This window comes from Phyllostomus discolor, chromosome 3, assembly GCF_004126475.2.
Source record: "Phyllostomus discolor isolate MPI-MPIP mPhyDis1 chromosome 3, mPhyDis1.pri.v3, whole genome shotgun sequence".
Classification (NCBI taxonomy): domain Eukaryota; kingdom Metazoa; phylum Chordata; class Mammalia; order Chiroptera; family Phyllostomidae; genus Phyllostomus; species Phyllostomus discolor.
The window spans coordinates 183829927-183843995 of NC_040905.2; the positions used below are offsets into that span (position 1 = coordinate 183829927).

Below are 14069 nucleotides of genomic sequence, written 5' to 3' on the forward strand. Positions count from 1 at the left end.
CCTTCATGGCCAGCGATCGATATAAGAAAACTTGCTTATTTCCCTAGAACAACTTGACTGGAAATTACTAGAAAGCAAGAACAGAACAGTTCCCTACAGACACAGGCAGAAGATAACACTGAAGCAAACAGCAGCCTCCTGTCACAGCCCCAGCAGTCCACAGGCCACACAACAGCAACCCCCCAACCCTTTCCTAATCCAGTTATAATCCAATAATAACTCAAAGCCCCCACCCCTCAGTGCTGGTGTATCCCTCCACACTAAGCCCCTCTCCTTTCTTGGAGAGTGAGTAAAATCTTTACTCTGTCTCTAAAAAAAAAAGTTTGGGCATGAGAGGGAACTGCACTGGGGAGACAGAGAGGTAGGAAAGACTGATAGTTATTGGGGAACTGGGAGTAATTCAGTGTCCCTGGGCTGGCCCAGAGAGTGTGGGTGGAACGGGTGTGGGCAAGCAACCAGTAATGAGGTTGGATGGATAGGTGGGGTCTGGTTTTTACCCTGTGGGAAACGTGCCACTGGAGGGACTTAAGTAGGAGAGTAGCATGAACAGATTGGTGTTTTGTCTTTATAGAATTTTTTTTCAAAAAGCTGTACTGTTTCCATTTGGTTCAATGCATGGGAAAGGGTTCCAGGGTGGGGTTTCAGGGAGAGGCTCAGGCAAAAGCCAGACACCAGGGAAATACAGAGAGAGGGGCCCCTCAAAGGCCTCTGGGCTCCAAAGGTTTCCTAGTCGTGCTTGAGGGTGAGCCTTTTGAAGAGATACCCGTCCATCCCAGCCTGGGGAGCTCTAGTCAGGTGTTCGCCCATCTTCTTGATGAGTTTCACCTCCCCACCCAGGAGATGGCTCTCCAGGGAGTCACAGAGGTGAGGGTCTGTGAGGGCGGAAGACAGGGCATGCAGATCCCTAAGGGCCTGGTTCAGCTTCTTCTCCAAGGCCAAGGGTGCTTCCACAGTGTCCTGAGTTTTACCCCACTGATCTTGGGAAGGCTTCGCCACATCCTGGAGAAGGATGCGGCCACTATGCTGGTTCTGCATCTTTAAAAGACAGATGCTCAGAGCCTTCATGCTTCTCTTCAGCCAACTCCCAGAAGAAGTGTCCTGCGCCCTGCAGAGCCACATCGCCCTGGTTGAAACAGGAGCCCAGGAGCCCAGGTGGGTGTAGGAGGCCCGCAGATGCAGGTTAGCCAGGCGGTTGACGGCTGCCTCCACCTCGGTGGAATAATTCTGATGAATTTGGGAGCTCATGGTTGTTCGGCGATGAAGAATTAAGGTCCAAAGAACGGTGCCAGCTGGTCTCAGAGGCTGAGGAAGCTGAGGTGGTTTAGAAGGTGGCGACTGGAAAAGAGGTTGGAGGGTAGCTGGAAAGAAGGGCCGTCCCCAGGTCTGTTCCATCCGAACCCTGTGGAAGCAGGAGATGGAACCCAGGATCACCGAGGATGCTCTAGAGATTTGGATCTTGATGGCTAGTGCAGAGATGGGTTTGGGGGAGTTTGGAGGACAAATGTGCAGTGACACCAGAGTTGCAATGTCTGAGAGATGGATGGGGAAGCCTGAAGGCCATAACCGTGAGAAGGAGCAGACTGATTTGAGAGCTGTTATGAGGTGGATTCTATAGGACTTTGTGCCTGACTGGATGTGTGGAGGGTGAAGGATGAGGGAGAGTCTGTGACTGCCGTGTTTCCGGCTGGGTGGCTGGTGGGTGATGGTGTCATTCCCCGAGCTGGGGACACAACTTTGGGGGGCAGAATGATGAGTTCAGTTTTGGATAATTCGAGTTTGAGGTGCGTGTGGTGTTCCTGTGGGCAAAGGGCCAGCATGCTGGGCAGAGCAGCTGGACCAGGTCTGGAGCCTGGTCTCCTGGTCCCCAGATGCAGTCCTGGGTTGTCTCCTGACTTGTCTCAGTGGGCGGGGAGCCCAAGATGCCAGCAACCCCAGCCTTCTGGGAATTCAGGGCTTTGGCCAAAGACACTGTGTCTCTTCACTTGTGTCTGTCTACACAATGCTCAGCAGCACAGAGCTCAATCCCCAGACAGCGACATCTGAGTGACATCTGAGGGCTTCTGAGTGACAGTTCGGTTCAGTAAACCCTCTACAGGGAAAGCCCTGTGGGAGCTGCAGAGACGAGCCAGACCTGGCGACACCCTGCCCTCAGAGAGCCCACAGTGTGGTGAAATATCACGGATATGAAGCAGAATAGGGCAGATACTGAGCGAAAGTTTCAACCAAGTGCTGTAGGATGAAAAGGAAAGAGAACACTTGCAAACCACATCAGGGGAGCATGCATAAAGAGATAGTCCTGTTCTTACCAGAGAACAGCATCGACGGGGGATGGCGGTGCGGGCGGTGCAGGTAATGTCGTGAGGGGCGGTCCTGTGAAGGGGTTAGTGGAACATCAGGTTGAGGGTGTGGTGGTGGTGGGAGGGGGTGTCTGGATTCCAGAGGGCGGAAAACTCGGCTGGTGGATTTGGACTCACTGCCATGGTAATGGGGAGACATCAGGGGTTCTGGATGAGGAGAAGGATGAATCAGGGTTTGATCTAAGTAGCAGACCACACTGAGCGATACAGGGATTTGTTATGGAGAAGGTGAAACTGGAAAAAGCCGGCATTCATGCTGCCTGTCACCCGCCAGACCCAATAAGCAGAGACGGACTGAATCTTTATGGGCGCTTTATTCAAATGGTTGGCGATCTGAGAAGATGGCAGGTTTGTACCCTAACAGACTGTCTTAAATTCCATTTTAAACCGACCCTTTTTATAAGGAGAAGAAAAGCGGAGGTACGGGGTTTGGAATTCAGGGAAAAAGTTAATCAGATGAAAGCTGCAGCATTCTTTCATCTGTGCCCTGAGTGGTGGGCGTCTGCCCCTGGAGCACAAGGGCTCAGAGACCATCTTGATCTCTGGCAGTCCTCCAGGGGCACAAAAGTGGAACTGCTTAGATGTGGGCTTCTGGAGTCAGGGTGGGTCATACCTTCAGTTCCTGGAACAGTAGCTTTTTACATTCATTGATTACTAAGCTTATTAGCTATTACTTAAACTAAAATTTTTCCAACATTTGAGTCCCTCATCAAAGGAACTTATGCAATTGTGTGAGCAACTGGAGGAGTTTATGCAAAGCTGCTACCTCTGCATAGTGTTGGAGCTGAAGTCGCTGTGGGCACCTAGGTTGGCAGGAATGAACTGGGGGTAGGGACAGACTAGCACCCAGGAGGACAGACTGGAACCTGTGTCTGGCTCTCACTGCCTTCAATCTCAGTGACACGGGTGACCTGCCTGAGAAGCTGGCACTCTTTGCCATGGAGCTGCACTCGGCACAAGACTCAGAACAGTCGAAGGAGGTGATCTGGTGGGACCTGGAGGGGCTGTATTAACAATAAGTTGAGTCCCGGGGGGTGACAGCACGTGAGTGCTCCTGCAGCATCTGCGGCTGCTTCAGTTTTGCCTTCTGAATCTCATGCAAATTTTCCTTGTGGCCCATTCTAACCCAGAGCCTTATAGGGAAGGACTTTCTGAAAGGCACAGTTCCACCTAGTCTGAGCCAAGGCAAAGCCACCACGAGTGAGCTAATGATTTCCCGGGATGATTGACCTGGCATCAGCCAGTGAAGGATGGGTGGCCAGAGAAAAGGAAGGCCACTCTCTGTAGGATGGTGTGACCATCATCAGGTTATATTCACAACTTTCTCAGCTTTCCCTTTCCCTCCAGACATGGGGTAGGTGGGCTCCGCCCTGGATGTTTGCTGTGGCCATATTCTTGTATGGGGCAATAAAATGTAAGTGGAAGTGATGTGCCACTCCTGAGTGGAAGCTTGGAGGGTCAGTGCAGGCCTTGTCATTTTCTCTCTTCCTTTTGTCTTGGTGACCAGCAGTGCTCCAACAGCTGCTCTATTATCCTGAATCTTGGAGGGGAGCAGAGCCCCTGGCCAATCTCTAATGGAGCTGTAACAGGAGTGAGAAGTAAACCTTTGTGGGTTTTTAAATAAAGGTTTTATTTATTTATACTTTCGAGAGAGGAAGGGAGGGAGAGCGAGAGGGAGAGAAACATCAGTGGTGGTTGCCTCTCACGCCCTGCCCACCCCCCCCCCCCCCAGGGACCTGGCCCACAACCCAGGCATGGGTCCTAGGCTGGGAATCGAACTGCAACCCTTTGATTCGCAGGCCAGCACTCAACCACTGAGCCTGACCAGCCAGAGCCCTTTGTGGTTTTAAGACACTGATAATTTGAAGTTATTACCACAGTGTAACCTAGCCTATCCTGCCGGATGCAATCGTAGAGCAACAGGAAAAGCAGGACATTTTCCTGGAGAGCAGATCTCCCCCGAGCAGAGCTACGGTAGCAGCTTTTACCTCTGCGTTTCTCAGGCTGTAGATGATGGGGTTGAGCGAGGGGGTCACGACCCCGTAGAACAATGCAATAATCTTATCCAGGTCAGGGTCCTTGGCCTTGGGCTTGAAGTACATGAAGGAGATCGTCCCATAGAAAACCACCACAACTGTGACGTGGGCAGAGCAGGTGGAGAAGGCTTTGCGCCGGCCTGCAGCAGAGGGCACCCTGAGGATGGCAGCAAGGATGAAGATGTAGGACAGACAGATGAGCAGGAACGGGGTCATTGACAGGACAATTGTGGCCACCATTAAAAGCAGCGCATTGAAAGAGATGTCTCCACAAGCCAGTTGCAGCACAGCCAAGATCTCACAGAAGAAGTGGTTAATGACATTGCGGCCACAGAAGGGGAGTCTCCAGGTGACGATGGAGTGCAGCAGTGAGTTGGCAAAGCCTATCCCCCAGCTCAGCACCGCCATCAGCATACACGTCTGCCCACTCATGAGCTCTGCGTACCTAAGTGGCTGGCAGATAGCCACGTAACGGTCATACGCCATCACCACCAAGAGCAGGCACTCGGTGGAGCCTAGCGCCAGGGTCAGGTACATCTGCAGAGCACAGCCAGGGAAGGAGATGATCCTTTGGGCTTTCAGGAAGTTGACCAACATGAAAGGCACGAAGGAGGATGTGCCACAGATGTCCACAAGTGAGAGGTTGCTCAGAAAGAAGTACATGGGGCTGTGCAGGCGGGGGTCCAGCACGTTCAGCCCTATGAGGAGGCCGTTGCCCAGCATATTCATGGAGTAGATGCCCAGGCAAAGCACCAACAGGGCCACCTCTAGGTTATGGTGGCCAAGTAGTCCCAGCAGGACATATTCTGTTGTCCCATTGGCCCCACCCATCTCATTCTCCCTCCGAGGGCCTCTGGACTGTACAGGTGTTGGGAAAAGTTCTGGCTAGCCCGGGAGCCAGGCGACCTGAATGTGCGCCCTGGGGCAGGTCATCCCTGCTTCTGGAGTTTAGTTTCACCCTCCGTACAACGAGAGACTGAGACTTAAGGTCTGCAGGCTGGCCCTCCCAGCTCTGCAGTTCTGACACAACTTAGGGCAAATCAGATGCATTCTAGTTCTTCATGTTCTTTGCTGTTCCCTCCAGAGGGCGCCCAGGAGACAATAAAGTAGGATTCGTGGTTGACACAATCCTTTGGAATTTAGAGTTTTGGTTGTTGAAAGGAAGCATCTTCTCTAGGTTATGACTCCAGTGGCTGAATTATGTCCATATCAGATTCATTCATTGCTGCATATTTTTTTGAATGTCTATTCTGTGCTAGGTGTTGTTTAGGTGCTGGGGCTACAGCAGTGAGACAAATAAGTGGACAGAAAGATGCCACGCCTATCACAAAGGCTTCCCCTCTTTCCTGAATGAGGTGAGCTGAGCTCTGGAAGGCAGGTGGGTGATGGGTGGTGCTCACCTAGTGTTCCTCTGGGCCATGGAAGGCGAACATTTCCACTCCACAGGCTGTGCAAGGTTGATTTCCGGTCACCACTCCTTATGGAATCATAGACCATCTGTTGATTTTTAAAAGAACGTACACATCCCAGCAGAGCCGCTGGTTACAGGATTTAATCCTAGTCATGAAAGACAAGTGACTCCTTCTCAATCTCCACATTGATTTTAGGATAAATGGTATTGGTACTGATGTCCCACAAGGAGGGAAGACGAGGCTGTAATCTGGCAGAGCCCTTGCCAGTTGTCGACTAGCTGTGTACAGGGAGGGTGGGAAGAGGCTGCTGTTTTCTCCCGGGTGGCTTTTACTGCTGTTGGGAGGTGCTCTCACTGCCTCCTTGGGAAATGTCGGTGTCAGGTATTTACAGTCCTCCTGTGAGGCAGGAAAGCTGTCTTACGGCCCAGGTGACCTCTGGTCTAAAGAAGAAATAGGAGCTCTTATCATTTCAGAAGATAGAACCTCTCCTCCCGCAAACCCTTCACCCTTGGGTTGCCTGGAAGGCCAGTGTCCTGCGACAGCATTGGAGCCCTGTCCAGGGATGGGTTTTCCCCTCGTTTTTCCTCCTTAACTGCATCTACCATTTGTAGGAATGGAAGGGCTCACCCTCTCCTCAATAAACCTCATCTCCTAGGCACGTCCTCCCTTCCTTCTTCCCTGCGTGGGGGAGGGGCATTCCCTGCCCCTCATTCCTCAGAGCCCAGCTCAGTGGCTCCTTTCTTCTCCCTTCCGACCCCTGCAGTTACCTGCTCCCTCCTGACGTTTCCTTGGCCCTTGGCCCTCCCTCCGTCTTCTTGTACGGTGTGCTCCTTACCTGTCTCCTCTACTACACTTGAGAGCAGGGCCCTGTCTCCTTCCTTTCAGACCCTCCCACAGATAATCAACGCATGATTCAAAACACCTCGCTTTGCATCCAGCTTCAGCACTAACTAGCTGTGTGATATTGATCAAGTCACTCAACCTCTCTGAGACTCAATTTCCTTTGGAAAAAATGGGGCTGCTGTGGAGCTCAGACAAAACATACGTGTGTGCCACTTGCACTAACACGTTATCACTGAGGCTTCAGATCAAAAGGCTTTGTCTCAGCCACAAGGCAACTGCTGGGCTGTGCGGGACACCTCTGGGACAGGGGAGCTCCAGCGTGTCATGACCCTCTGTCTCCCCAGAGCCTGTGCTGGTTTCCCCTCTCCCACCCTGAATCGGGGTGATTGTAGAGGAGGTTTCTGGAACATAGGGGTAGGTGATTAATCTTATCCACATAAACATTTAAAGGTAGTGTTTCTCTTGCTAGGATTTGGTGAAAGAATAGAGAATAGCCTGCGTATGGTGGCTCATTCGTTCACTCATTCAACAGATAGTTGCTGAGCAGCTCCTACGTTCCTGGCCCCATGCGAGGTGCTGGGGACAGAAGAAGTCAGACTTCTGCACTGACAGAGCTCACACTCGTTCTGTGTCTTGGTGACCTTGGGCACATCCCTTCTTCTCTCTGGGCTTTAGAAATCTCTCAGGTTCTTTTTGAGTCCGGGTTATAAAGACAACTAATACTTGAAATCGGGAAAGAAGTTCAAAGAAAGCATCTTTTTTCCCCTAGGTTATGATTTCATGTGTCTGGATTGTACCCGCAGTATTTCAGATTCAAAGGAAGGACTTGGTTTTTGTTGGGTGTGTTGGTACAAAAAGACTTATGTTAACCTGGAATTAGGACAACAGACACAGATGAGGGGTGTTTCCCAGCAGGTGAAATGTGACCCTGCCTCTCCCTTCCTCACCTTTGTCTCTAACAGGAAGACCAAGTAGGAGTGGCAGAGGCCTTTGAGAGCTTTTGTGATCAGGCTCCGACCTGCCCTCCTGGCTCACCTCCCTCTACTATGTCCCTTCTTGCATTCATTACCTGCTCCAGCCTCTGCAGATGCCCTCATTTTTGGACAAACCCCGCACAATCCTGTCTCATCCTTCTTCTTATACTCTTCAGCCTGGGGTGCCCTTCCTCTTCCACTCATCCTTCAAGGCTCAGCTCACACACACCTCCTCCATGCAGCCTTCTCAGATGCCACCATAGAATTTACTATCCCGGCAACATGACGTCTACAATAGGATGCCACGAACACAAGGACTCATCACTGCCACTCAGGAGGTGTTGGCGATTGCCTTTCGATATTTGCTATTCTGCCAAAAATCCTGATCCCAGATGCTTTACCTTGAGACCACCTCCCGCCTCCGAATACATATCCACCGACAGAATGGTGAGCCTTTGTGACTGCTGGCAGGAGGACTTTGGGGGTGCCAGTGTCCTCTCTGTGGTCACAGCTGCTGTTTCTGAAGAGTGAAATCAGGAGAACAGTGGGTTTCCTCACACTTTGTCTCATCGTAACCCATTCGTGGAAATTAGAACCAGCCCATGAGGCCACAGGCTAATGGTCCTGAAGAAATAAGCCGGTGTCCAGAAAACAGCATGCTGCCAGGCTCCCGACTGCTTTGACTCTGAATGACACACCAGGATGCAGCTGCCCTTTCCTCTGTGATTCAGTTAAGATGAGCTGGGTTTTGCTGCGGTAACACACAACCTCCTAATTTTAGTCACTTACCCTGACAAAGGTTTCTCTCTTTCTCATGCTACACCTCCATTGTAGGTTTTCAGGGGGCTCCGTTCCATGTGGTCCTCCCCAGAGACCCTGGCTCCACCAGCTGGGGCGTCGCCAGTTGCTATGGCTTGGGAAGAGCACACTAGAGCATCTCACACCAGCAGTTACATGCTCTGAGCCAGGAGTGCCACGTGCCACACACAACCCTGCCCGCGCAACCCCACCTGTGTGATCCTACCACGTCCCCAGCAGGGGGAGAACCGGGGATGTTGCTGAGTATGTGGATGGGACGGCTTTCACACTACGCCCAGCAAACCACTGCATCTGTCTGCCCGTGTCTCACATCCTGTCCCATCCTGGAAAATCAGGTTCCTGGAGAGAGATAGGAGTGTCTCTGAGAATAACTGTCTAGTTCCACTCCCCAGTTTTACACCTTCCAAGAGGTGGGGTGATGCCATGAACTGGGCCTGGGAGCCAGGGAACTGAGTTTGATGCTTGCCTTTCTTCTGATTCTGCTGTGTGACCTTGGCCGCATTTCTCCTTTTGTGAAATGGAACCGTTCGATTTGGTGGCCTCTGCTACTCTATAACCTCCAAAACATTTTCTCACATCCTTCTAGCAACTTCCAACCCTGAAGTCTAATAGATCCAGGATTACTTTTCAAGGTACCCATCATATCAATTTCATTGGCTGATAAATCTACTATGAACCATTCGATATTTATTCTAGGCTTCACAAATTATTTTAAAAGAAGGGCAAGTGATCCAATGAGATGAAAGCACCTGTTCCAATTTCCCTGGCATGCCTGGGTCTGGGGCTCCTGCTTCACCCGCTCCGCTGTCTAGCAGAACAGGGGAAGTGGGCTTTGCAGTCAGACTGACGAGAGCCTGAAGCCCAGACCTGTGGCTCACTAACAGTTTCCTCAGCCTTCCTTACCTGTGATGTGGAGATAAGAATAGCATTTCCTTGTGGGGTTATTTTGAGGATCCAGTGAGATGAGGCATGCAAAACTCTTACCACAGAGCCCGGCCCGTGGTAAGGAATCAGTAAGTGGTAGCTGATATTATTAGTATGATGTCCTCTTCCCCAAGCAGAGATTCTGGTTTCTATACGTTTAAAAAGATTTAAGGGGAACGGTCAACATGCTATGGGTTCTCCTTCCCTCCTACCTGGAGGCCTAGTGGCGTTCGCGCATGCAGGCCGCTGGCGAGGGCTGCCAGGTGAGCTGACCTGAGAGCAGAGCTGGGAAGAGCTGAGTTTATTACCAGCAGACACACTGTGCTGGGATGGGCCAGGGCTGTGCCCAGGGGGACCAGCCTCCTGGTGCCCTGCTACATAGACAACTCGCCTGCTCCTGCCTTCAGGGACTTCACAGTCCCTGCCCAATTTAAAGTTCAAACTCTGCAACGACACAAGTTTGCAGGTTTGGTAGCTGTGGGGCTTCAGAGACCCCAGGTTCCTTGTGCTGTCCCAAGAGGGCCTGGCTGGGGTGGGGCAGGCACAGGAGAGACACTGGACAGACAGACAACCTGAAGCCTGGGTCTCACTGCAATCCTACCCCTTGCATCTGAGGCTTGGGGACCATGACCCCCCCAGACCTGGGTGTGCGGGTCTGTGAGATGGGCTGTCTCCTTCCAGGGTTGTTGTAAGGACCTGGATTTGTGGAAGTTTAAGAAAAGTAAATTGCTGTGAAGGGTATGAGACCCCAAGTACTTGTGAGGGACCACGAAGTCTGGAATTTAGTCAGATGCATGAGTTTCTACAGGCTTCTTTCTCCTTCCCCTGCTCTTTCCTTTCCTGCTTCCTTCCCACAATAAAAAAATAGCTTGACACAGTTTAGGGACTAAACAACAGCCATAATTAAAGCAGCAGCTGCACCAAATTTCCCATTGTACTATGATTTGGTTTTTGGAATTTTTTATCAAGAACGCAGGTCAGGATTATGTCCACCCTTTTACTTTGTTTTGTTTTTTTTTTCCAATTAATTTTTTAAAAATTTGATCAGAGTTATTGGGGTGACATTGGTTAATAAAATCATATAGGTTTCAGGTGTACAGCTCTGTAATATATCATCTTTATACTGTATTGTGTGTTCACCACTCAAAGTCAAGTCTCCTTCCATCACCATTTATCCCCCACTTACCCTCTGCTACCTCCCCGTCCCACTTTCCCTCTGGTGATCGCCATACTGTTGCCTGTGTCTAGGAGGGTTTTTTTTTTTTTCTTAATCCCTTCACCTTTTTCACTAAGCCTTATAACCCCTTCCCCTCAGACAGCTGTCAGTCTGTTTTCTGTATCTGTGAGTGTGTTTCTGTTTTGTTTGTTTGCTGTGTTTATTAGATTCTACAGTATTGGTAGCATTGCAGCCACTGGCGCAGCCACTGTGGGAACACAGGATGGAGTTTCCTCAAAAAATTAAACATGGAACTGCCTCATGACTGAGTGAGTCCACCTCTGGGACTATATCCCCCCAAAACCTGAAACACTAATTCAGAAGAATACATGCATCAGTATATTTATAACTGCATTATTTACAATAGCTGGGGTCTGGGAATAACCTGAGTGCCCATCAGTAGAAGAGTGGGTAAAAAAGCTGAGGTACATTTACACCATGGAATACTACTCAGCTATAAAAAAAAGAAGAAAATCTTACCTTTTGTGGCAGCATGGATGGATCTGGAGGGTATTATGCTGGTTGAAATAAGCCAGTCAGAGAAAGACAAATACCACATGTGCACTTATTTACACACTGCTCATAGAATAGCACCCTCTTGGCATTAACATTGTGAACATTTCCTATCATCAAATATCCTTCAAAAATAAGATTTTTAATGGCTTCATGACATTTTATTATTGGACTCCACCAGGATTTATTTAAATATTCTTCTGTGGTTGGACATTGAGATTCTTACAATTTTGTTGCTATAAATAATTCCATGATTAATATCCTTGCACATAAATCTTTGTGCCTCTAATTATCTTCTTAGACTTATTCCTAGAAGTAAAGGCGATGATGGGTCAAAGGTTCTGGAAGTTTTTAAGTCTCTTGATTCATATTCCAACTTACTTTGCAGAAGGTTCATATTAATTTATTCCTCTTCCCACCAGCAGAAAGTATATGGCATTGCCCACTTCAAAGCACCATCGTTAACAATAGACATTTAAAGAATTCTTTGCCCATTTTATGGTTGAAGAATGGCATACAGTCAGTGGCCTTTCTAATAGTAAATGTGATTCAAATCCCCACAGGATGAGTCCAAACTCCTGCGGTGGCATCAGAGTTCCAGCAGAAGGTCATGACCAGCAGCCTTCTCTCTGGCTTGGCTGAGAGGGTTGAGTGCGGGCCACGGGGTGCCTCTCCTCCCTGTGCCTCTTTTCTGACCAACAGAAGCAGAAAGAGGGACGGAGGAGAACTGAGGACTCAAGTGAGGGCTGTGCTCCCCTGCTTGGAGGCCAAGACCAGCTCTCCCGTTATCCAGATGGTGCCACTGAGCCCTGAGGGGCGCAGGGAGTGGAAAGGCTGTGGGACTCTGTGCTCTTCTTGGTTCTTCCCAAAGAGCAGCCCCCACCCAGCATGCAACCTGCCGAGCCCTCCCTCACTTGGAGGTCCTTCTCCTGCCCCACACCTTCCTGGCGGCCTCCTTCACCTCCTTGTTCCTCAGGCTGTAGATGACAGGGTTCAGCATGGGTGTGACCACGGCGTAGAGGACCGTGAAGACCTCATCAGAGACTCGAGCCTCCTTGCTCTTGGGTTTCATGTACGTGAAGATGACAGTGCCATAGAAAAGCAGCACCACAGCCAGGTGTGCTGAGCAGGTGGAGAAGGCCTTGCGGCGCCCGGCAGCCGAGGGCACCCTCAGGATGGTGGCCAGGATGAGTGTGTACGACAGGCAGATGAATGTCAGGGGCACAGGCAGCAGCAGGATGGAGCCCACCAGCAGGAAGTCCTCGCTGATGGATGTGTCGCCGCACGCCAGCTTCAGCACTGCCAGGATCTCGCAGGTGAAGTGACTGACCATGTGCTGGCCACAGAAGGGCAGCCTCATGGCGATGACGGTCTCAGACACTGACTTGAAGAGACAGAGGGCCCAGGCGGCTCCTGCCAGCAACAAGCAGAGCCGGCGGCTCATGAGCACCGGGTACCTGAGTGGCCGGCAAATAGCCAGGTAGCGGTCGTAGGCCATGATGGCGAGCAACAGACACTCTGTGGAGCCTGTGGCCAGGCTCAGACACATCTGGATGGCACAGCCAATAAAGGAGATGGTTTTCCAGGCTGACAGGAGGTGGACCAGCATCAAGGGCACAAAGGTGGACGTGTAGCAGATGTCCAGGAGGGAGAGGTTGCCCAGGAAGAAGTACATCGGCGTGTGCAGGCGGACGTCCAGCACGCTCACTGCTATGATGGCTGCGTTGCCCAGCAGAGTCACCAGGTACATGGCCAAACACAGAGGGAAGAGCAGGCGCTCTATGGCTGGGTAGCCAGAAAATCCTTTCAGAACGAACTCAGAGGCCTCTGTCCTGTTGACCAGCTCCATATTTCGGGGTTCTGGAGACACACAGCTGGGACAGGGGAAAAGAGGATGCGGCTGGTGAGGAGCCTGCAGAGCCTCTTTTGGGAGGAGGCATGCTGCTGGGGTCTTTTCCAGCCCTGACACACTGTCTCCCTATGACTTTGGGCAATCCCTATACCACCTCGAGGTTGCAATTTATCAATGTGAGAAATTATTTAAATTGGCGTTTCCCTAAGAGAGTGTTAATGGACATGTTAGTAAGCACTGATAAATCAAATTGAGGCAGCAGTGGATTAATCAAAAGCAAACAAAGCGCTTTCCTGCAGGCCTTCTCAGAGCCTTTAACATGCCAGTGTGGTCTGTGACTCCCTCAAAGCAGTGGAGGACATGTAATCCCCAAACTTATTCGACCCTGAATCTTCTTTTTACAGAGCACCCATTAACCGACTTTAGATAAATATCCGGTGGAGTGGATCAGAGACCCTCACATGCGCCAGAATGATCTGGACAGTTTGTTAAACCGCACTGCTGGGCTCTGTCCCCAGAGTTTCTGACTTAGTCGGTGTGGGTGATGCTGCTGCAGCTGCACGAGGTACCACACTTTGAGAACCAATGGGCTGGCTGTTCTCTGAGGGTCCTCCCGATTTAAGGATGCCTCTGGGCCATTGCTTTGCACTCTTCCCACTGTGGGAATGCCCCTCGTCTTTATCCCTCAGCCTGCAGAAGTCTGACTCGTCTCTTCAGGTTAGCTCTGGTCTCCATGCATCAAGCACACCTCGTGCCTCACATTGGAGGGGCTGCTGGCCTCTGAGCCTATCAGTGGGCTTGTCCAGCTGTCCCCCATGGGGCCAGCTTCATCAGCTACTGTGTGTGAATTGACCTTCATCGTGCCCTTTTGAGCTGAAATTTGATGGATGGACCTCTTAACCCAGCCCCAAACCTACTTTCTCTGGGTCTGTCCCTGAGCTGCTTTGACCTCATAAATTCCTAGGGCATCGGCATGAAAGGCACCCTGAGAGGTCAACTCATTGGATCTCCCGTTGTGCAGGGGGGAAACTGAAGTCACAAAGTGGGTCCCTGGAAAAGTGAATGTGGCATCCAGCCCTCCCAAATGCTGTGCCACCTACCCCACGCATGGGGCACATGTTTG

The 14069-nt window shown here is 50.8% G+C and overlaps 2 protein-coding genes and 1 pseudogene across 2 annotated transcripts; all 3 read right to left on the bottom strand.

The window, feature by feature from the left end:
• Nucleotides 1-646: 646 nt before the first annotated feature.
• LOC114512832 lies at nt 647-1377 on the bottom strand (annotated as a pseudogene).
• A 2755-nt stretch (nt 1378-4132) lies between these two features.
• Nucleotides 4133-5366, bottom strand: LOC114509864 (olfactory receptor 13C7-like). The gene has a single exon (XM_028528427.2). The coding sequence runs from the start codon at nt 5222-5224 to the stop codon at nt 4244-4246; it is 981 nt and encodes a 326-aa protein (XP_028384228.1). The 5' UTR covers nt 5225-5366; the 3' UTR covers nt 4133-4243.
• A 5752-nt stretch (nt 5367-11118) lies between these two features.
• Nucleotides 11119-13718, bottom strand: LOC114510804 (olfactory receptor 13J1-like). Its single transcript, XM_028529288.2, has one exon. It carries the CDS (start codon nt 12941-12943, stop codon nt 12005-12007), a length of 939 nt encoding a protein of 312 aa, XP_028385089.2. The 5' UTR covers nt 12944-13718; the 3' UTR covers nt 11119-12004.
• Between the last annotated feature and the right edge of the window lie 351 nt (nt 13719-14069).

Excerpts from the sequence above, each read along its gene's own strand:
- LOC114510804 (XM_028529288.2), bottom strand. The coding sequence starts at position 12,943 with ATGGAGCTGGTCAACAGGACAGAGGCCTCTGAGTTCGTTCTGAAAGGA.
- LOC114509864 (XM_028528427.2), bottom strand. The coding sequence starts at position 5,224 with ATGGGTGGGGCCAATGGGACAACAGAATATGTCCTGCTGGGACTACTT.